This window comes from Lepus europaeus, chromosome 8 (assembly GCF_033115175.1).
Source record: "Lepus europaeus isolate LE1 chromosome 8, mLepTim1.pri, whole genome shotgun sequence".
In the NCBI taxonomy this organism is placed as follows: domain Eukaryota; kingdom Metazoa; phylum Chordata; class Mammalia; order Lagomorpha; family Leporidae; genus Lepus; species Lepus europaeus.
The window spans coordinates 50,008,110-50,032,397 of record NC_084834.1 but is presented as its reverse complement, the minus strand read 5'-3'; the positions used below and the strand labels follow the sequence as shown (position 1 = coordinate 50,032,397).

Genomic DNA, 24,288 nt, shown 5'->3' with positions numbered 1-24,288 from the left:
AGCTGCGTGCTTCTTCCCAGTCTCCCATGAGGGTACAGGGACCCAAGCACTTGGGCCATCCTCCACTGCCTTCCCGGGCCACAGCAGAGAGCTAGACTGGAAGAGGAGCAACCAGGAGTAGAACCCAGGGTGCCGGTGCTGCAGGCAGAGGATTAGCCAAGTGAGCCACAGCGCCGGCCTCTAAGCATGCTTTGGTAAATGTTAACTTGCAAATTTCACTTGAGAACAATTGCCATGTATTTTGCAGTGTAGCCACAGGTGAATGAAATAAGATTTATTCTCATAGCCTCAAGTAGACCTTTGTGTTTTTACTTTCCTCTTAATCTATTTTTAGTTGTTGTCATTTACTTTACTGTGTACCCATGTTTCAAAAAAGGCTTGAACTCTTTTTTTGTACATAAAATACTGAGCGTATCAGACCCACAAATATATTGGCATTTTTTTTTAAAGATTTTATTTATTTATTTGAGAGGTAGAGTTACAGACAGTGAGAGGGAGAGTCAGAGAAAGGTCTTCCCTCCATTGGTTCACTTCCCAGATGGCTGCAATGGCTGGAGCTGCAGTTTAATTTTTGAAAACAAACAAACAAAAAGATACTACATTTAGTATCAATTACATATTTTCATTCCAGGATAAAATGCAGGTTGACCAAGAAGAAGGAAGTCATCAAAAGTGCCATGCTGAGCATACCCCAGAAGAGGAAATTGATCATACAGGAGCCAAAACAAAGGTTTGGTGGAGTGTTTTTGTAATTCTTTTTGAGATTTGTATTGAATTAATGTGTTAACTTTTATGGTGCTTGCTTTTGATATGCTTGATTTTTATTTTGTTTTATTTTATCTGAAAGGCAGAGAGAGATATTTTCTAATTGCTGGTTCATTCCCCAAATGCTCAAAATAGCCAGAGCTGGGCTAGGTAGAAGCCAGGAGCTCAGAACTCACTTTGATTCTCCCGTGTGGGTGGCAGGGACACAGGTACTTAAACCAGCACTTGCTGCATCCCAGGATTTACACCAGCAGGGAGGAGATAAGAGAAGTGCTCTTGCTAATATGCGTATCAGGCACTAGAGTGTCAATTTGTTGGGTCAGCAACAGGAGCCACTGTGCATTTGCTCCTCATGTGGGATCTCTGTCCTTAATGTGCTGTACATTTTGATTTAATGCTATAACTAGTACGCAAACAGTATGTTTCACTTTGTGTTTCTATGTGGGTGCAAACTGTTGCAATCTTTATACTAAATTGATCTTCTGTATATAAAGAGAATTGAAAATGAATCTTGATGCAAATGGAATGGGAGAGGGAGCGGGAGAGGGGAGGGTTGTGGGTGGGGGGGGAAGTTATGGGAGGGGGAAGCCATTGTAATCCATAAGCTGTACACTGGAAATTTATATTCATTAAATAAAAGTTAAAATAAAATAAAATAAAATATTTGAAATACCCCCCAAAAAAATTTTTAAAAAAAGCTAGAACAAACATTATTTATATACACCATTCATCCTACTCCTAAAAAAAAAAAGAGAGAGAAGTGCTCTTGCTAATATGCGTATCAGGCACTCTGGTATGGTATGTGGGCATCCTAAGCAGCAACCCAGCCACTGTGCCTAACACCCAACCTTACTGGATATTTTTATCTTAGTACTGTAGAAAAGTACAGGAAACTGATAGCCAGAATAAATGCATTTCAGTATTTTATTATAGAGGCTTTATTTTAAGAAGAAATTTACTTATTTGAAAGGCAGAGTTACAAAAGTGGTGTGGGGAGGAGATAGAGTGAGAGAAAATCTTCCATCCACTGGTTCACTCCCCAGATGGCTACAGTGGCCAGGACTGGGCCAGGCCCAAGCCAGCAGCCAGGATCTTCCTCTGAGTCTCCCACATGTGTGCAGGGGCCCAGGGACTTGGGCCATCTTCTGCTACTTTCCCAGGCACATTAGTGGGGAGGTGGATCATGTGAATGGAGCAAAAGGGACATGAACCAGTCCCCATATGGTATTCTGGCGTCACAGGCAACAGCTTAACCTTCTGTGCCACAACATCAGCCTTGAGAGATCTTCCATTTGCTGGTTCACTCCCTAAATGCCTACAACAGCTGGATCTGAACCCTAACAATAAAAACTATCTTTTTGATAGGAAAAGATATATTTTTCAGTGATTTTTTTCTCATATAATCTCAGAGAAATTTTGAAATGGAACATGCCCCATGAAGAAAAGAAATTAGCAATACGTTAGGGTGGATGTTTCGACTAGCATTTAAGACACTGTTTGGGACATTCATATCCCCTTTGAGTCCTGGCTCCATTTTGATTCCAGCACCTGCTAATGCACACCCTGTGGGGTAGCAGGTGATGGCCCTGTAGTTGGCTCCTGCCACCCACATGGGCAAGGCCGATATTGAGTAACTGTTCCCAGCTTTGGCCTCACCTAACTCTGTTGCAGACATTTGGGACCAGCAGATGAAAGGTTCTCCCTCTCCCTCTCCTTCCCCCACCCCGCCTTTCCAAAAAAATTAAGTTCAATGGTATTTATAAATAAATAAATAAAGGGCAGGCATATGTCACAGGCACCCTTGGGATTGTATGACATACAGAAGTGCTAGTTTGGGTCCTGGCTCTTCTTTTGATCTGGGTTCCTGTTGATGTGATGGCTCAAGGACTTGGGTCTCTGCCACCCTTGCAAAAGACCTGGGTGGAGTTCTTTATTCTTGTTTTCCATCTGGCTCGACACTGGCTGCTGTTGGTTTTGCTGCTATAATGAAATATTTTTCTTTGTGCAAAAATGTTTTTAAAAGTAAAATTTAGAGATCAGAGGATAACAACTTTATTATTGACGGTAATTATTTTACTGAGATAATCATTGCAAATAAGTCTGCCCCAGTCAGCCAGATGAATGTGGCTACAGCTGTAAGCTTTCATCCTCAACAGATTTTTCTAACTTGCACAGAATTTAATCTATATAAGTTATATGTATTTTTCTCAGATGTAAATATTAATGTTTTTTAAAAAAGAAGAGTTATTTATTTGACAGAGTTACAGAGAGACAGGAGAAGAGACACAGCAAGATATTTTCCATCTGTTGGTTCACTCCCCAAATGACCATAATAGCTGGCTGGCCGGGTGGAAGCCAGGAACCTGGAACTACATTCAGGTCTTTCACATATATAGTAGGGGCCCAATCACTTGGGTAATCTTCTGCTGGCCTCAAAAATTGAATTTTATGGCCAGCGCCGCGGCTCACTAGGCTAATCCTCCACCTTGCAGCGCCGGCACACCGGGTTCTAGTCCCGGTCGGGGCACCGATCCTGTCCCGGTTGCCCCTCTTCCAGGCCAGCTCTCTGCTGTGGCCAGGGAGTGCAGTGGAGGATGGCCCAAAGTCCTTGGGCCCTGCACCCCATGGGAGACCAGGAGAAGCACCTGGCTCCTGCCATCGGATCAGCGCGGTGTGCCGGCCGCAGCGCGCCTACCGCGGTGGCCATTGGAGGGTGAACCAATGGCAAAAGGAAGACCTTTCTCTCTGTCTCCCTCTACTGTCCACTCTGCCTGTCAAAAAAAAAAAATTGAATTTTATATCCTAGGCTCTACAGTTATTTAAAACGTGAAACATTTTTGTCTAAATGTTTTCTAGTATGTTCACAGAATTGTGCCAGCATGATCACAATTTTAGAACATTTCCAGCACCCCAAAAGAAGCCCTGTGCCCATTAGCAATAACTACCTATTTCCCCTCAACCCTCTTCCTGCCAGCCCTAGGCAGTCACTAATTTGCTTTCTGTCTCTATAGATTTGCCTATTCTGGACATGCATATAAATATGGTTACACTGTATATGGTTCTTTGTGACTGACTTCTTTCCATTAAACATAATATTTTTGAAGTTCATTCCGCTTGTAGAATGTGTCAGTATTTCATTCTGTTTTATAGCCTAATAATATTTCATTATGCCAGTGCATACCACATTTAAATTTATCCATCATAATTTGATGGACATTTGAATTATTTTCACCTTCTTGTCATTATGAATAATGTTGTTATAAACAATCATGTACAAGTTTTTCTGTGGATGTATAATTTTGATTTTTCTTGAGCATATTCCTAAGAATAGAATTGCCTCTTCATATGGTATTGCTGTGTTTAACATTTTGAAAAACTGTTTGCCAAACATTTTATAATTCTGTTATTAATGTTTGAAGGTTTTAATCCCTCCGCATCCTCTCTAACACTTGCCATTTTTTATTATAGCCATCAGAGTTATTATAAAATGGATAAGTCATTGTAGTTTTGATTTGCATTTCCCACTCAATAATTTTTATGTAAAATTTAGTATACATAGAATGTAAAATACTGAGTTAAAATAATGTGTTTAATAAATTAAGTATAATACTTGGTAATAGTTTTGTTTGATTTTACTTGTCTGTTTCACTCTGAAATTTATTGTTAGTTTTAGAAATTTACATTTCTCTCTTGGCTTTTTTTTTTTTTTTAACAGTTAGCTCCCTCAGACAAACAAGACCGATTAAATCAAAACATTAAAAAAGGAAAAGTCAAGAGTATTGATCTTCCTATTCAAAGCAGCCTATGTAGACAGCTGGGCCAAGATCTTCTCAATAGCTACATTGAAAATGAGGTATATAAATCATTGATGTTGAAATAGGAGGTGCTGTATTTTAAAATATTGTTGACATTAATAATTATCTATCCCCAAAACCTGAAGAACTAGTCCATAACTCATAAAGAATTATGCACATCATTGAACTACTTTTTGATGAACTGTACTAATGTCCTATATACAGTAGCTTTTGTCTTAGTTATATGAAAAACATAAATTGTCTCACTATAAAGATCTTGTTAATTTTGGCTTTGACTGCCTGTGCCTCTGGGGTCTTCTCTAAGAAGTCTTTGCCTGTGCCTATATCTTACAGGGTTTCTCCAACGTTTCTAATAATTTGATGGTGTCGGGTTGTAGATTTAGATCTTTAATCCATGTTGAGTGGATTTTTGTGTAAGGTGTAGGATAGGGGTCTTGCTTCATGCTTCTGCACATGGAAATCCAGTTTTCCCAGCACCATTTGTTGAATAGACTGTCATTGCTCTAGGAATTGGTTTTAGATCCTTGATCAAATATAAGTTGGCTGTAGATGTTTGGATTGATTTCTGGTGTTTCTATTCTGTTCCATTGGTCTCTCCATCTGTTTCTGTACCAGTACCATGCTGTTTTGATTATAACTGCCCTGTAGTATGTCCTGAAATCTGGTATTGTGGTGCCTCCCGCATTGTTTTTGTTGTGCAAGATTGCTTTAGCTATTCAAGGTCTCCTGTGTCTCCATATGAATTTCAGCATCATTTTTTCCAGATCTGAGAAGAATGTCTTTGGTAAAAGGATTTCTTTTGTAAAAGGATACATTTTATATAAAGCAAGCATTCTTGGACCCTAAATAATTCAGAATTCATCTGTCTTGAAATTAATTTTCCCAAAGGGTTGAGTTGTAGGAAAGCACAGTTAGGGAAAATTTTGTTCCTTTTTTTTTTTTTTTTTTTTTTAAGATTTATTTATTTGAAAGGCAGAGTTACAAAGAGGCAGAGGTGAGAGACAGAGAGAGAAAGAGAGAGAGGTCTTCCATCCGCTGGTCCACTCCCCAGTTGACTGCAGAGGCCAAAGCTGCACTGATCCGAAGCCAAGAGCCAGGAGCTTCTTCTGGGTCTCCCATGCAGATACAGGGGCCCAAAGACTTGGGCCATCTTCTGCTTTCCCAGGCCATAGCAGAAAGCTGGATCAGAAGTGGAGCAGCCAGAACTCAAACCGGCACCCATATGGGATGCCGGCATCCCAGGCAGCGGCTTTACCCACTATGCTACAGTGCTGGCCCCAAATTTTGTTTCTAAAGTGAGATTTTGCTTAATTGTTAAATATGTCACTATTTTCAATTCACAATATCAGTGCATTCATTATAGCTTATAAAGGGATTGTTAAAGTATTAAAATCTGCTTATTTTTCATTTCTTTGTTAACAGTAATTTTTGCTAACATCCTTAAATACTTTGATATTTTATCCTCAAAACAAACCTATGGAGTATAGGTACTGTTAGAAATTACATTTTGCGGCTGAAGAAACTGAGGCATAAGTAACTGTTACCTGATGTCAGAAGAGTATCCTTTGGATTTAGAACCAAGTAATTAATCTTTAAAGCTCTACCTCACAAGCATTATACTATATTTCCTCCTAAGGCTAACCTTTTTTCAGTACCAGCTATGTGCCAGGCTCTATGCTAAATATTTTACATGAATTACATCAATCTTATTAAGAGCCCTATGAAGCAGATGAACTTAATGTTCTCTATTTTAGGATAAGAAAAATCAATTAAGTGAATTAGCTAATACCTTAGGCTGGTAAATGAGCAACCCAGAATTTAAACCTGAGTATATATAGTGACACAATCTATGTTTTGTTTTGTTTTCTAGCAACTTTATTGAGATACAATTCACATATACCATATAATTCATTCATTTAAAGTATACAAGTTAATGCTCAAGATTGTGATACATATGACATAAACCGTGCCATTTTAAATGTCAGTGACATTACATTTCACAGTATTTCACAATATTGCAACCATCGCACTATTTCCCAAACTTTCTCATTGCCTCACAAACTCTGTAACATTAAGTAATCATTCCCTGTCCCTCTCCTTCTCAAATTCCCAGTATATTCTAATCTACTTTCTGTCTTTATGAATTTGCCTAATATAGATAACTCATAAGTTAAAATCATATAATACTTATTCTTTTGTATGGATTATTTTACTTGCTGTAATGATTTCCAGGTTCACCCATGTTATAAAATGGGTCAGAATTTTTGTTCCACTTTAAGGCTAAGTAAAATTCCACAGTGGGAAGATAATTTATTTATCTGTTAATGGACACTTGGGTTGTTTCTTTTTGGCTATTGTGAATAATAGTGCAGTGAACAATGGCATACAAATCTATTTGAGTCTCCGCTTTCATGTCCTTTGAGTGTATGACAGGAGTGGAATTGATGAATCTCAAGTGAAACTGTAATTCTGTGTTTAGCTTTTTGAGGAACTGGTTTTCATAGTGGCTGCAGCATTTTACATTTCCATCAGCAATATATTAAGGTCTTCAATTTCTCCACGTACTCATGAACATTTATTTTCCATTTTTTTATGTTACAATTATCCTAGTGGATGTGAAATGGTATCTCATTGTGGTTTTGATTTGTATTTCCCTAATGAATATTCATATGGCAACTCATCTGAAACTTTTTGATCAGGGGAAGATGATAATGCAAGATAAATTAGAGAAAGAAAGAAATGATGCTAAGAATGCTGTTGAAGAATATGTATATGATTTTAGAGACAAGCTGGGCACTGTCTATGAAAAATTCATCACTCCAGAAGTAAGTCTAAATTTAATAATCTTTATTAGAAATATTTCAGTGTTTAATTGAAAATGCTAGTATGAATTTCATAAATAAGTGTACCAATTTGTTATCGTTGTCAGTCTTCTTCAGCCCATATGGAGATTATTCTTAGTTATTTTTCCAAATTGTAGACTGTGATGAAAAATATGCTTTTGAATACAAGTCAAAAAAAATGAAATTTAATCCATTATACTTTAAAACCATTCTTTCCTTCCATAATTACTCTTATTTCTAAGGAAAGCATTTTTAATTAGTACCTCTTAAATGTATAACTAGGACATGAATAAACTATCTGCAATATTAGAAGACACAGAAAATTGGCTTTATGAAGAAGGAGAGGACCAGCCTAAACAAGTATATGTGGATAAGCTTCAAGAACTGAAGGTAAATTTTTTAAAGTTCTTTTTAGTACTTCCTAAAAAATTACATGTGAAAGCACAGTATTTTTTTAAATTAATAAGTAGCAGTTGTATATGCTTGTGGTATATGACATGGTATTTTAATAAATATATGTAAATACATTATGGAATGGCTAAATCAAGCTCTTTAAATGTGCATTATCTTTTTTTGTTGAACTAAATCTTGGCAATTTTCAGATTTACAAAATAGTGTTGTTAACTGTAGTCACCGTGATTACAATAGATTTCTTAGTTTTTTAAGATTTATTTATTTGAAAAGGCAGAGTGGGAGAGAGGGAAAGAGAAAGAGATCTTCCATATTCTGGTTTATTCCCCAAATGGCTGCAATGGCCAGGGTTGGACTAGGCTGAAGCCAGGAGCCAGGAACTTTATCCAGGTCTTCCACATGGATGGCAGGGGCCCAAGAACTTGAGCCATCCTCTGCTGCTTTCCCAGGCAAATCAGCAGAGAGCTGGATTGGAAGAGGAATAGCCAGTACTCTAACTAGCACTTTGATATGGGATGCCAGCATCACAAGCGGTAGCCTAACCTCCTGCACCACAACACCAGCCCTACCAGTAGACCTCTTGGACATAACTTCTCTTGTCTATCTGAAATTTTGTGTCCTTGACCAACATTTTCCCCATCCTTCCCTCACCATTCCCCTCTCCTTTAAAAAAAAAAAAAAAGATTTATTTATTTTACTTGAAAGTCAGAGTTACACAGAGAGAAGAGAGGCAGAGAGAGAGGTCTTCCATCTGCTGGTTCACCCCCCAATTGGCCACAACGGCCAGAGCTGCACCGATCTGAAGCCAGGAACCAGGAACTTCCTCTGGGTCTTCCCACGCAGATGGCAGGGGCCCAAGGGCTTGGGCTATCTCCTACTGCTTTCTCAGGCCACAGCAGAGAGCCGGATTGGAAGTGGAACATCTGGGACTCGAACCGATACCTACAGGGGATGCTGGCACTGCAGGTGGCGGCTTTACTTGCTAGGCCACAGTGCCGGCCGCTCCTTTTTTTTTTTTTTTTTTTTTTAAGATTTATTATTTAGTTTGAAAGGTAGAGATACAGAGAGAGAGAGAGAGAGAGGTTGATTTTCCATCTGCTGGTTCAATCCCCAAATAGCCACAATGGCTAGGGCTGGGCTAGGCCAAAGCTAGGAGCCAGGAGCTTCTTCCCAATCTCTCAAGTGGGTACAGGGGCCCAAGGACTTGAGCCATCTTCCACTGCTTTCCCAGGCGCATTAGCAGGGAACTGGAGCAGAAATGGAGCAGCTGGGTCTCAAACCCATGCCCAGAGAAGACGCCAGTGCTATGGGCAGAGGCTTAACCTTCTGTGCCACAGCACAGGCCCCTACTACTTGCTTCTGTGAGTTCTTTTTTAGATTTGACATGTAACTGAGATCATGCAGTATTTACCTTTCTGTGCCAGGTTTATTTCACTTAATATAATATCCTCCAAGTTCATTTAAGTCCCAAATGACAGGATTTCTTTGTTTTGTTTTGCTTTTCTAAGATAAATGTGTTTGGGGGCCGGCGCTATGGCGCAGCAGGTTAACACCCTGGCCTGCAGTGCCGGCATCCCATATGGGCACCAATTCGAGTCCCAGCTGCTCCACTTCCATCCAGCTCTCTGCTATGGCCTGGGATAGCAGTAGAAGATGGCCCAAGTGCTTGGGCCCTGCACCCACATGGGAGACCCAGAAAAAGTTCCTGGCTCCTGGCTTCGGATCGGTGCGTTTCTGGCTGTTTTGGCCAATTGGGGAGTGAACCATCGGATGGAAGACCTCTCTCTCTCTCCCTGCCTCTCCTCTCTCTGTGTAACTCTTTGACTTTCAAGTAAAATAAATTAAAAAAACAAAAAAAGGATTTATGTGTTTGAAAGGCAGAGAGGGAGAGACACAGATAGACAGCGATCCATCTTGCATCTGCTGATTCATTCCCCAAATGATTGCAACAGCTGGGACTGGGCCAGGACGAAGCCAAGAGCCTGGAATGCATCTGAATCTCCCACACAGGTGGCAGGCCCCAAGCACTTGGGCCATCTTCCACTGCCTTCCCAGGTGCATTATAGCAGAGTTAGATCAGAAGTGGAGCAGCCAGGACTCTAACTGGCACTCATATGGGAAGCCAGTGTTGCAAGCAGTGGTTTAATCCACTGTGTCACAATGGTGGCCCCAATATTTCCTTCTTATTTTAAAGGCCTAATAGTATTCCATTGTGTATACATACCACATTGTGTATATCTGTTCATCTTTAGTGGACATCTCTTGGCTGTTGTCCATAAAACTATAATGAAATATGAATACTGATAAAATTTAAACATAATGATTTCATTTTCAGTGGATATATACCCAGTTGTAGGAGTGCTTGGTTTGTATGTTTTTAATAAATATTTGAAAAATGATTATATGAAAGATGTGTAAGAATAGTGTTGTAAGTTTAAAGGCATTTTTGAGAACTAAGCAATGCTACTTGATAGTTGAAATCTAATAATGCATAATCATTGGGGCCAGTGCTGTGGCACAGTGGGTTAACGCCCTGGCCTGAAGTGCCAGCATCCCATATGGGGACCCCTCTGCTCCACTTCTGATCCAGCTCTCTGCTGTGGCCTGGGAAATCAGTGGAAGATGGCCAAAGTCCTTGGGCCTGTGCACCCGCGTAGGAGACCCGAAAGAAGCTCCTAGCTCCTGGCTTGGATCGGTGCAGCTCAGACTGTTGCAGCCATTTGGGGTGTGAACCATTGGATGGAGGGCCCCCCTCTCTCTCTCTCTGCCTCTCCTCTCTCTGTGTAACTCTGATTTTCAAATAAAATAAATCTTTTTTAAAAATGCATAATCATGCATATCATGAATACTAATCAATATGTAAATTTCTAACACATGACCAAAGTGTTACTTTTACATAAGCTATATATTAGTGTGTTGTCTTTTTTTTTATTTATTTTTATTTATTTTTTTTTTGACAGGCAGAGTGGACAGTGAGAGAGAGAGACAGAGAGAAAGGTCTTCCTTTTGCCGTTGGTTCACCCTCCAATGGCCGCCGCGGTAGCGCGCTGCGGCCGGCGCACCGCGCTGATCCGATGGCAGGAGCCAGGTGCTTCTCCTGGTCTCCCATGGGGTGCAGAGCCCAAGCACTTGGGCCATCCTCCACTGCACTCCCTGGCCACAGCAGAGAGCTGGCCTGGAAGAGGGGCAACCGGGACAGGATCGGTGCCCCGACCGGGACTAGAACCCGGTGTGCCGGCGCCGCAAGGCGGAGGATTAGCCTGTTGAGCCACGGCGCCGGCCCAGTGTGTTGTCTTTAAAAAGTGATGAGTTAATAAACTTGATCCTTCCATGTCCATTAGAGGAGTCACCCTTCCTCTGTTTCTTTCATCCTTCACTGCTCTGACTTTGGGAAATAAAGCCACATTGGCCTGTTGTATTACACTGTGCAGCTGACTAGTACACCTGACAAGCCAAGGACTTCAAAAGTAGCAACCCTGCTCTTCAGTGCCCTTTCCCAAAGAAATAGAGAACCTGGGCTACCAGGTCCCCTTTTTCTAGGTCAATGGTAAAATTCTAAGGAAAGAACCCTTGTTGGCTCCTTTCTCTATGCTTGCCAACCAACCTTCACATCATCCTGAAGAAAATAAGAGATTAGAAAGGGTTTGTTTGTTTGTTTTAGTTTTGGGGGAGGGAATGCATTTGGTGCAGTGGGGTAGGATGACCTAATCTAGTATCAAGAATGACTGGTTTTAAGTCCCAGCTCCACTTCCAGTCAGGCTGCTTACTAATATACACGCAGGGAGGGCAGCAGATGATGACTGCAGTGGCTGGGTCCCTGCCACCCATGTGGGTAGACCTGGTTTATTGAATTCCTAGCTCCTGGATTCCACCTGGCCAACCCCTAGCTGTTGCAGGTATTTAGGGAGTGAACTAGCAGATGGAAGATCTCTCTGTCTGCCTTTTAAGTAAAATGAAAGCAAGTAAAAATTATTTAAGAGATTAGAAGTTTATTTTAGAAGAATTAAAGTATATTTCAGTCAACAATGCTTTAAATGTGCATATGAATTACCTGGGTTGTTACTGCAGTGCAGATTCTGATTCTACAGGTGATGAGATGGATCCATGCTTCTTCATGTTAACAAGTTTTCAAGTGATACGCTGCAGTTCCCTGAACCATTCTTTAAGTTAATAAGAGATTACAGAGATGCTGAATGATGATAATTTTTAGAACATGGGAGAAGGCAGTCCTTTAAGCCTAGCAATAGTATTGTAAGCAGTGCAAAAGAGTTAATAAACTTAAGTGAGTATGGTTTTTAATCCCATCTCTGTAAGAGAAATGTGCATACTTTAAACCTTAGGAACAGCCAAGCAGCGGAAGCCAATAATTGAAACTCTAAGCAACTCCTAACATGGATACTTCCGCCTCAAATAGATAAGTAGCCTAGAGTAGAAAGGAATGTAATAGACACTTTGACAGGTTTTTGTTTTGAGATGAATTTTAAAAATTAAAAATGTAATACTTCCCTTTCAAAAATGTTTAAAGAATACAAAGTATGATGCAGATATACCAAATGCAAAATCATATCCTGGAGCAAAGATAGTACCAAAGAGCCAGTGTTGTGGCTGTGCAGGTTAAGCTGCCACCTGTAACTTCAGCATCCCATATCAGAGTGCCAGTTTGAGTCCCAGCTGTTTTGCTTCTGATCCAACTTCATGCCTGGGAAAGCACCAGAAAATGATCAAATTACTTGGGCCCTGCACTCATGTGGGACACCAAGCTGGAGTTCCTGACTCCTGGCTTCAACTTGGCTCAGATCCGGCTGTTGCAGCCATTTAGGGAGTGAACCAGTGGATAGGTATCTCTCTCTCCCCCTCTGCCTTTGAAATAAATATTTTCTAAAAAGATAAAATGTGAATAAAGACTTGGGTTCAGTTAATAACGATGTACCAGTGTTGATTTCTCAGTTAAGACAAATCATTCCATGAGATGTTAAAATTAGAGAAAAGTAGTGAGAAGTGTCTTGTTCTGTTAGTTTAACTTTTTTGCAAATTGAAAATTATTCTAAAATATATTTTTATCTCAGTACATAAAAGAATTTAAAATAAAAACAGTTGTTTCATCCTAATGTGTTTCTCTTTCCAAAGTAAGAGGCTGCACATTATAACACTTAGAAGCTCCCCTATCTAAGCACTTGGAGGAGCAAAAAGATATACTTGTAATGCAGTACACATTTTAATCTAATGATCATAAAAGTAATAGTAACTATCAGGATTTTCCAGTAACTACATTTTAATCGTTTTGTAAAGTTTTAACACCAGCTTTGAAGAAATAAAAGTTTTCATTGGGACTTTGTATTTGGGGAGAATCAGGAAGTAATTGTAAAGAATGAGAAAGAGGTTAGGCTTGAGTTAGGCATCCCTGTTTAGTATTGTGTAAGAAAATAGCCGGCTGGCGCTGTGGCTCAATAGGCTAATCTTCTGCCTTGCAGCGCCGGCACACCGGGTTCTAGTCCCGGTCGGGGCACCGGATTCTGTCCCGGTTGCTCCTCTTCCAGTCCAGCTCTCTGCTGTGGCCAGGGAGTGCAGTGGAGGATGGCCTAAGTGCTTGGGTCCTGCACCCCATGGGAGACCAGGAGAAGCACCTGGCTCCTGCCTTTGGATCAGCGCGGTGTGCTGGCCACAGCGCGCTGGCCGCAGCGGCCATTGGAGGGTGAACCAATGGCAAAGGAAGACCTTTCTCTCTGTCTCTCCCTCTCACTGTCCACTCTGCCTGTCCAAAAAAAAAAAAAAAAAAAAATAGCCACTTCCTTATAGGGAAATAAATGGGACATAATGTTGGTCTGGCCATCTTTTCTCCTATTTATTACCAAGGAACCAATAAAATTTGTTTTCTATTAAAACTCAGTAACATTTATTTTTTTCTTTTTAAAACATTTCTTGGGTTAACAGAAATATGGCCAACCTATTCAAATGAGGTACATGGAACATGAAGAGAGACCGAAAGCTTTAAATGACTTGGGAAAAAAGATTCAGCTCGTCATGAAAGTGATAGAAGCGTACAGAAACAAGGTACTGAATTAAAGAACCAACTGTGATGATGGGGCATGTGTGTGGTCCATGGAAAGGGTGAGAAATTATCTTAAAAGTTCTCGACTATCAAGCTATTGCAGTTTTTGCTGCCAGATTCCACAGATTTCATGTACAGAACTCAAAACTTCAAGTTTTTTTAATTGGAGAATTATTAGTAAAGGAATATGATACATTTAAAGTAGTCAAGGTAGAGGCAGGCATTTGGCCTAGCAGTTAAGACAAGCTGTGTCCCATTTTTGAGTGCCTGTGTTTTGATACCCAGCTCTGTGTACTGATGCCAGCTTTCTGCTAATGCAGACCCTGGGAGGCAGCAGATGATGGCTCAGATAGTGGGGTCCCTGCTCCCCAAGTAAGAGAGCTGGATGGGGTTCCCGTCTTCCAGCTTTGCTCAGATCAGCCCCAGTTGTGGGTGTCTGAGGGAGGAATTAGATAAAATGAGATACAGTGAAGGTAAGTGTATTTAATCTTTTAGAATTCCCTGAAACCATATTATAAGCTAATTCAATGACCACTTCCAGTTTTTTCTTCTTAGAGAGTTCATTTTCATGCTCTTTATACAGAGAAAAATGTCATCTTGGGTCTTTCTTTTTTTTTTTTAAATTTCAGGCCTCTTTGAGACTGGACTTTAGATTTATTTTGTTCCCTAACTTCTTTTTTCTTTCTTTCAGTTGTTCTTTGCCTTGCAATTCATTAGTCATCTCTAATTCCCTATATCCTTCCTCCTTTTGTGTGTATATATATCCATATCTGTATTACCTTTAAGCCTTTCCTTTAAGCCTCAAGTACATAGTTAATGTAAATGATATCTCCATTTGGATGTAACAGTGTGATTTGGCAAAACTAAGTTTATTATTTTCCTCCTTTAAACCAGGAATTAGCATATTTTTTCCTTTAACAAAAATAAATATTGTAGGCTTTTCAGTCCATACTATGTCTGTAGAACTATTCATCACTGCCTGTGTAGTGCAACATCAAATACAGATAGTATGTAAACAAATGGGCATGTTTATCTTCCACAAAACCTTATGATTGGATTTGGCCTGCAGGACAGGCTTCCTGGATCCCAACTCTTAAGTAAATATTCATTTTAACCCCCTGGTTTTTATCATTAATATTAAAACTACATCAGTGGGTAGGAGAGACCTGTACCAGAAACATTTAGGCATGGATATCATAACTTACATATCGTAGCTTCTGGGGTCTTTTCCAATAAATCACAGTTCTAGAAATTCATCCTAGAGTAACCATTGCAGAAGTGCGTGCAGATACATGCCCTTGCTTATAGTAGCAAAAAAAAAAAAAAAAGTTGAAACAACCTAAATACTTATCACTAGGAAGCTAGGTAAATAAATTGATGCATCCATACAATAGTGTACCATTATTATGCTATTTTAAGTATGGAGCGGTAGATAGATTCAGATATAAAGATGTGTTAACATACTGTGAAATGAAAAAGGAAACATTATAGAACCCAAATAAAATTATTGGATTTATTGGAAAAGATTTATTAGAAAAGACCCCGGAAGCACAGGCAATCAAAGCCAAAATTGACAGATGATATTACTTCAAGCTGAGAAACTTCTGCACTGTAAAAGAAACACTCAGCAAAGTAAAGAGGCAACTGACAGAATGGAGAAAAATATTTGCAAACTATGCAGCTGATAAAGGGTTAACAACTGGAATCCATAGAAAACTCAAAGTCAAGAACAAGCAAACAAACAATCCAGTTAGAATGGACAAAAGACTTGAACAGGTGTTTTTCAAAAGAGGAAATTGAAATGGCCAAAGGACACTTGAAAAAATGCTCAGGATCACTAGCCATCAGGGAAATGCAAATCAAAACCACAGTGAGATTTTACCTCACTCTAGCTAGAATGCTCTCATACAGAAATCAACAAATAACAAATGCTGGTGAGGATGTGGGGAAAAAGATACCCTAATCCACTGTTGGTGGGAATGTAAACTGCTGTAGCCATAGTGGAAGACAGTATGCAAATACCTCAGAAATTTGAATGTAGACATACCATATGATCCAGCCATCCCACTCCTGGGAATTTACCCAAATCAAAAGAAATCAGCATTTGAAACAGTCATCTATACTCCCATGATCATTGCAGCACAATTCACAATAGCTAAGATGTGGGATCAAACAAGATGTCCATCAACTGTTGCTTAGATAAAGAAATTATGATACATATACGCTATGGAGTACTACTCAGCTACAAAGAAAAAATGAAATCCTGTCTTTTGCAACAAGATGGACGGAACTAGAAACCATTATACTTAGTGATATACCAGTTATACCAGTCCCCAAACGACGTATGTCATATGTTTTATCTGATCTAGGTAACTAATAGAATACCTAAAATGTAATGTATTACAGTGAAATGGACATTTTAGATTTAGTGATTGTTTACAGCCCTTGTCTCTTCCATTGAGGAACAGTGTTTTTTTTTCTTCATATGGTTTGTTGAACTATTTTATTTAGTGTAGGGTTAACTGTGCAATCAATAAGTAAACTGAAAATAGATCTTTGTAAAAATTAAGAGTGGGAATGGGAGAGGGAGGAGGAAGAAGAGCTGTAGTGTGGGCAGGAGGGAGGGTGGAGTTTGAAATATCACAATGTTCCTAAATATATGTGAAATACTTGAAACTTGTATAACTTATATAGAAATTTTTAAAAGGTATGTGATTCATGATATAGGAGGAAATTCAAGACAATATGGTGGCCTAGAAATTAAGTCAGAGATGATGGATGCATAATTTGTAAGCATACAAGCAGAAAGAAGATATATCTGAGGAAGATTTATGGCTTTAAAAATGGCATCATTGTCTTCCTGCTTCCTTAACTCTGGGGTGTTCTTTCGTTTTCTTTCCCTTTATTTTCCTTGTCTGATCTACAGTCTGTCAGGAGATCCTCTGTTAATGCCATTTCTTTCTGGTTCTGTGACTTCTTAGGTTGTTTTTTATATGTAGCCATTGCCATTTCTGTTTTGAATAGAATTTTATTATGTCATCCTCCTTCTTAACAAGAAAACTTGCATTATCTGCTGTATATTTAGAATTTTCTATCTAGCTTGCTGTATTCTAGCTCCCCTAGTTTCTCCTTATTTTCTAACAAATTCCATTATATTTCAGCTTCTTTCTTGGCTGAGTGCTCTCCTCTTGAATATTATCTACTGATCATTGTTTTTGCAAACCTAAATTCTGAAAACCTTTCCTTTTTAAGCCCAGAAATGTTACCTTTTCTCCCAGTTTCTTCAGTTATGTTATATTCCTGTATGATTTCTTCACATGGGTATTTGTGAGATACACGTAAGTGTATATGTGAAGTGTAAGAGTATAAATCTTTCAAGCAGAAATAATGAATTAACTGGTGCTTACTGATATATAAGTTCCATTAAATTAAGCTTGTTTTTAATAGGATGAAAGATATGATCATTTGGATCCTGCTGAAATGGAAAAAGTTGAAAAATACATCAGTGATGCCATGAGTTGGCTGAACAGTAAAATGAATGCACAGAACAAACTAAGTCTCACTCAAGATCCTGTGGTGAAAGTTTCAGAAATAGTTGCAAAATCAAAGGTAAAGTACAGTTCCCTTTTTATTGGGTCCAGGGACTAAGCTTGTTCAGTAGGAGTAATACTTAGAGAAATAGCATGCAGGAGAACTTACAAAAAAACAAGCTTGAGGATAATCTTTAGTTTGGCTACAACATTTTAAAATATATATTCTTGGTGTGAGATATTTCTGTTCCTTAATGTGTCACACAAGACTGGTTTTTAAATTCCAAGGGTAATACAAAATGAAATAAAATAGTGTGATGACTTATGACTGTTAAATAATTTAGACTTACAGGTTGGCTGAAACCTCTAAAATGTTCACTGTAAAATTTTGCTGTATAGATTTGTCCTTGATGTCATTTGAAATATGTGAACTTTCACGGTAAAATCTTATTTGTGAGACAAACTTTCTAGTTTAAAAAAATGATAATGAAAATGTGAAAAGTTGTAGAAGACACATGAAATACCTGAGGACAAAACTTTATTATAATAAAGATTGGTATCCAAATAAAAAATGAATAAAGGCATTGGATAAGCAGTTGACAAAAGAAGAAGTAGGCATCTAATAAATATATGAAAAGATACTCATCCTCATCACTAATGCAAGAAATGCAGAGGGAGACTGAGACCTAGAAGTTAGGGATGCCAGTGGATCTGTGGCAGGGGTATGGTTCGGGTTGAGAAGCTTCCCGGCTTTAGTAAGTGGTCATTGTCATGTCGGCCCAAGGAGGCCTAGTTGTGAACCAAGGCCTGTGCTTCCAGTGGGCCATTGAGTTGAGAGGGCCTGGAGAAGGTTGCAGGGGCCAAAGTGACTGGAAATAGTGGCCAGGGGGACTCATTGTACCCAGTTACTTGGACAAGCAACTACCTAATACCAGTGTGCAAGAGACAGGCCAGATCCTGGTGGAGAAGCGCTGCTGGGACATTGCCTTGGGTCCCCTGAAACAGATTCCCATGAACCTCTTCATCATGTACATGGCAGGCAATACTGTTTCCATCTTTCTCATGATGATGGTGTGTATGATGGCCTGGCAATCCATATGGCTTATTTATGGCTATCTCAAGCACTTTCAAGATTCTAGAAAAAGTTCAAGCCAGAAATTTCTTCAGAGTTTGGTCTGCCTTATTGAGAACCTGATGGGTTTGGCACTGGCTATTTTTCAAGTGCCATTCTATGGAATTACTGCCGATGCATGCATCAGATTAGTGAGCCTTCATTGAGCCCCCCGTGACAATGGAGTTCAGTGGTAAAGGATTACTTTTGTGAACCTAAGAAGCACTTGGTCTATGTATTTGCTGATTTACATCCTTCTTGAGTCTCCATTGGCTCTTATGCACACCCTTAAAGTAATCACGGATATTGGAAAGAACCAAAAGTTCATTTCCCCCTGGAGACAGATTCCAGAAGAACAATATGCATATTACTGCTGTCATTCATTATACCACAACCCCGACTGAAAATAATGTAGAAAACTTTATTTTTGTTTCCAATACAGAGCAAAACAACAAATAATGACCAGAACTCTATGTAAACAAAAGAACAGTTGCTGCTAAATCAATAACCATAGCAGTATCTCCTTTCAGTAAATTAAATGGTTGAGAACACTGCTTAAAAAAATTAAATCCAGATTTTTTTTCACCCATCTGATTTGGTTGTGTTTACATTTATAATCATTGCTTTAGTTGGCAAGGGTTTAAAAATGGATGCTGCCCTCAATGATTTGGTTAAATTTGTTGCAACTTTCCTGGGACATTATGTCAGAATATATACAGAAGTTTAAAGTGAGTATACCATTTTACTCAGAAATCAGAGTTCTAGAAATACATCCTAAGCCGGCGCCGCAGCTCAATAGGCTAATCCTCCGCCTTGTGGCACCGGCACACCGGGTTCTAATCCCGGTCGGGGCGCCGGATTCTGTCCCGGTTGCCCCTCTTCCAGGCCAGCTCTCTGCTGTGGCCAGGGAGTGCAGTGGAGGATGGCCCAAGTACTTGGGTCCTGCACCCCATGGGAGACCAGGATAAGCACCTGGCTCCTGCCATTGGATCAGCGTGGTGCGCCGGCCACAGCACGCCAGCTGTGGCGGCCATTGGAGGGTGAACCAACGGCAAAAGGAAGACCTTTCTCTCTGTCTCTCTCTCTCTCACTGTCCACTCTGCCTGTCAAAAAGAAGAAAAAAAAATTCATCCTAAATTAACCTCTTGCAGAAGTGTGTGCAGATACATTCCCTTGCTTGGAATAGCAAAAAATAAAAATTTAAAAAAAGTTTGGAAATAACCTAAATACTTATCACTAGGCAGCTAGTTAAATAAACTGATGCATCCATACTACAGTGTACAATTATTATAATATTTTAGGTGTGAAGCAATAGATAGATTCAGATATAAAGATATGGTTAACATACTGTGAAATGAGAAAGGAAACATTATAGAACTCTAAAATTATTTCACTTGTATAAATTTGAGTGTTCATAGGTTAATATGTTTGTTTATTATGGGTATGTACAAACGTACATTTAGAAGAGTGTTCATCAAAAAATCTATAGGAGATAGAGTGATTTTTTTAATCTTAGTATGTTTTGGGGTATTGGGGGTTTTTTTTGAATCTTTTTTTTTATTTAATTTAATTTTATTTTATTTTTTTTAACTTTTATTTAATGAATATAAATTTCCAGTGTACAGCTTATGGATTACAATGGCTTCCCCCTCCCATAACTTCCCTCCCACCCGCAACCCTCCCCTCTCCCGCTCCCTCTCCCATTCCATTTGCATCAAGATTCATTTTCAATTCTCTTTATATACAGAAGATCAATTTAGTATAAAGATTTCAACAGTTTGCACCCACATAGAAACACAAAGTGAAACATACTGTTTGAGTACTAGTTATAGCATTAAATCACAATGTACAGCACATTAAGGACAGAGATCCCACATGAGGAGCAAGTGCACAGTGGCTCCTGTTGTTGACCCAACAAATTGACACTCTAGTTTATGGCGCCAGTAACCATCCTAGGCTGTCGTCATGAGTTGCCAAGGCTATGGAAGCCTTCCAAGTTTGCCGACTCTGATTATATTTAGACAAGGTCATAAAAGACAGAGTGAGGATAGTAACCAATGATCCTAAGAGTGGCATTTACCAGGTTTGAACAATTATACAGCATTAAGTGGGGAAGAGGACCATCAGTACACACAGGTTGGGAGTAGAGCCATTGGTGGTAGAGTAGAGGTTATGATTACAAAGGAATGAGGCCCAAGTGCACTAGACAGGGGCTAGAACAAAGGACAGAGTCATATTATTTTTATAATTAGTTAAGCAATGAGTACTTTAATTTTGAGAAAGTTTTGTCAAGAAGCTATGATACATAATTTACTACTAATGAGATGAGATTCAGGGTGTGACAAGAGCAGTTTGTCAGGAAAACATCCTTCCACATGAGGGTATTATTCCCTGTCTTTCCACAATTACCCCAATCTCTGTGGCACTGATCTTAAAAGGTTTATAAGTCTGGTTAGTTTTATGTAATGGTGTTTCATTTCTGTGTAAAATGTAAGGAAATTGAAAATATATTCATTGCTTTTTTTCTCTTTAACAGAAAAGGCTACTTTGCTAGTATGTATGTTTATATGACTACATTTATTAAAACTGTTCCCTTAATAATCTAGAGAAATTTCAATTTATGGGATAGGTGTTATTTGAAGTAATTCTCATAACAAAGCAGCAGGCATAATTTAACGGAAGAATTTAAAATTATTGCTGACAAAGTAAACTGTGTTTAAATTATGAGGAAACAAATTTTAGAAAGGTTAGATGTAAAAATTTTGATTAAAGATTCAACAGGGGTATGTATTTTGCCTAGTGTTAAGGTGCCCACATCTCACATCAGAATACATGGGTTTGGTTCCCAATTCAGGCTCCTGTTCCAATTTCCTACTAATGCACAACCTGGGAGGGGCAACAGGTTATGGCTCAAATGATTAGGTCCTTACCACCTACATAGGAGACCTGGATTGAATTCCTGGCTCCTGGCTCCTGGCTCCAACACCAGCCATTGAAAACATTTGGTGAGTGAACCAGTGGATGGGAGTGTGCTCTCGGTCACTCTCTGACCCTGATCCTCTCAAATTAAAAAAAAAAAAAATTAAAGATTTCAGTAGTTTCTGATTGCCGTAGAAATGTACCAGCCCAGAAGGTAAATCCTCATGAGGCATTGAAGACATAGTTGGTTATCTAGCTGAACTAATGATTTCAGGAATGTGGAATATATGGAAATTTAGAATGTTAATGTGTAATTTAGAAAGTTAATTGTTCTGTAGTATTTTAATATAATCAATTTCTTTTTGTCTTTAGGAACTGGATAATTTCTGTAACCCCATCATTTACAAGCCCAAACCAAAAGTAGAAGTTGCTGAGGACAAAGCAAAAGCTAATAGTGAACACAATGGACCAATGGATGGACAGAGTGGAACTGAAACTAAACCAGATACAACAAAAGATAGCTCACAGCATACTAAGTCTTCTGCAGAGATGGAAGTGGACTAAGTGTTAATTTACCTTCATATAATTCAAATAGTGCAAGTAACCCCAGGGTCCATTCTTCTTTTACATCTGGTACACACAACAGTTGTTCAGTTGTTCTTAACCACTTTTTGTCATTTGTTTCTTGGAGTAGTTTTGAAAAGTGTTTTATACTGAGTGCACCTCTGTTCATTTCCATTGCGGCTTACGTGAAGCTTTAGCCACATTTAGATTTATAAATCAATTTAAGATTTCCTGATATATTTTACAAGATATGTAATTGGAACAATCTCCTTTATTTAAAGCCTCTACTTGGATAAACCTCAGTTCCTTTATTTAGGAAAGGCTACCATATTGCACTATTGTTGCAGAAGTATGGATTTAGATGCATCATTATTTTGAAAGAAATTTAAATTGATGTGGTTAAAAGCCACTGAGGCACTGACTTTTTTCTAGTTATTGTATTGTTATAATTTAAATAAGAGGTTCCTGAACAAATAAGTCCACCTCGTTGATGTACCATGAGAACTCTAAAGCTCTGTTGTCATCACATAAATGAACTAAATCACAGATTGAAAGAGAAAAATGAACAATTTTATGTGAAGGTGACACCAGCAGTTTGCTTGTTTTATTGGTAATGTGGACTAATAGCTTTTCAGAGTAATGTATTTTTGTTGCATGAAACTTTTGGTTTGTCCTGAAGACCAGCTGCTGCTAAAATAATGCTAATCTAATACTATAGGAGCCTTTCTGATGAAATTACCTTCTTTTTAAGGGAAAACGCTGTTGACCTACTCAGTCATACATCTGCAACACTGATAGCCTTGTTTCAGTTTTAATACATGTACTATTTCTTAATTGATTTTGATACCTTAACATGAGTAGGAAGAAGTGGCACAATGTATGCATTTTATATATATATATATATATATATATATATACACATATATATATATATAATTGATTTACTTAATGTTACAATTTAGATAAACACTATGAAATAAACGGTGATACTTGAAAAGGAACAGTTATACCATAGTCTTAGGAAATAATGCTTGTAATAAGCTTAACTATATTACATATCAACAGGCAAAATATAGAATGTTACGTAGTGTAATATGATGTGATTAAATTATAGTTCCTACTGTTTCATTACCTTTTGAAAATTTGGCTCCAGTTTGGGTGCTTCTTAATATAAGTTAAATGGGTAAAGGGAAGAACCTAATGTGTGCTTCATCACCAGGCTTCTTCACATCTGCCCAGAGGCTTGAAACTATTACAGTTTGGGAACAGACTGAAAGGACTTTTCAACCTACAAGAAAAAGAAGCATAGATAAATGCTTGAGCCCTTCTGTTCTTAATGCCAGTCAACTACATTGACCTAGGTTAAAATTTGAAAGGCTCATTTTTTTTTCCCCCAAAGCTAAATCTTAGGAATATTGACTTATTAAATAGTACAAAATAAGAGTGTAATATCTTTAGGGATAGTCACTATTTCTCACAACTAGTTCTCTAAGAGAGATTTTGTTTCTACAATGTAGTCTGCACTGAAAGGAGAGTGTGGAGCAGTGTATTTTGCAGGGATTTTTATTCAGCCTCTTTTGGGATAAAATATTCCTTTTTTGCATTAAAAAAATCATATAGACTCATTGTTAAGTGTCTCCTAGTCTTTAAGTTAGCCTTCTCTTAGTACTCTAGTAAGTGATGAAATACATTTTTAACAAAAAGTTTGTCAGTTACTTTTCATCTATATGTTGAGTATATACGTTCATTCCAGGAAAAGAATGCCTATGAAAAGGAATATATAACAGTACAATAAGAGACTTCCTAGGCTTTCTTGAGTTCAAACCTCTTCCCACTTGATTAGGAGCTCTGCCTAAGAAATTTCATGAAAATAAATTGTGGGCATCTGAATTGCGTATCCTTTTCTCTTTCTGCTGTTAAGTCATTTTATGTAGTTTTGTGGTTTTAGTCAGATATATAACACCAATTTTGTATTTATGTAACAATTCATTTAATAAGTTAAATACATCCAAAGATAATAAGTATGTATTTCCTACCAATTTATTCCCCTTAAATATTATCAAAACCCATTTAACCTTATAATGAATGTAGTTGTTCATTGAATTCATTAAGGAGAATGTTCTCCTTAATACAGCTTTATGTGGACAGTCCAATTTTAATATGCATGGAGATGTGCAATGCCAGACAAAATACTTTAAAGATTTTTTTAAACTAAGACTACTATTTTAGAAGTTATTTTAAAAGTTGTCCAATACAATAATATATTCCTGTAGTAAGTAAG

At 38.4% G+C, this 24,288-nt stretch overlaps 1 protein-coding gene and 1 pseudogene across 1 annotated transcript in view; both read left to right on the top strand.

Moving 5' to 3' along the window:
* Window positions 1–22,592, top strand: part of HSPA4L (heat shock protein family A (Hsp70) member 4 like) — a 60,393-nt gene extending 37,801 nt beyond the window's left edge. The window contains exons 13-19 of the mRNA XM_062199653.1: window positions 632–730; window positions 4,481–4,618; window positions 7,280–7,405; window positions 7,706–7,813; window positions 13,766–13,885; window positions 17,331–17,492; window positions 21,816–22,592. Coding sequence (XP_062055637.1) covers window positions 632–730; window positions 4,481–4,618; window positions 7,280–7,405; window positions 7,706–7,813; window positions 13,766–13,885; window positions 17,331–17,492; window positions 21,816–22,007 — 945 coding nt within the window. The 3' untranslated portion in view covers window positions 22,008–22,592. The remainder of the gene's footprint in view (window positions 1–631; window positions 731–4,480; window positions 4,619–7,279; window positions 7,406–7,705; window positions 7,814–13,765; window positions 13,886–17,330; window positions 17,493–21,815) is intronic.
* On the top strand, window positions 18,185–18,737 carry LOC133765537 (ER membrane protein complex subunit 4-like; annotated as a pseudogene).
* Window positions 22,593–24,288: the final 1,696 nt, after the last annotated feature.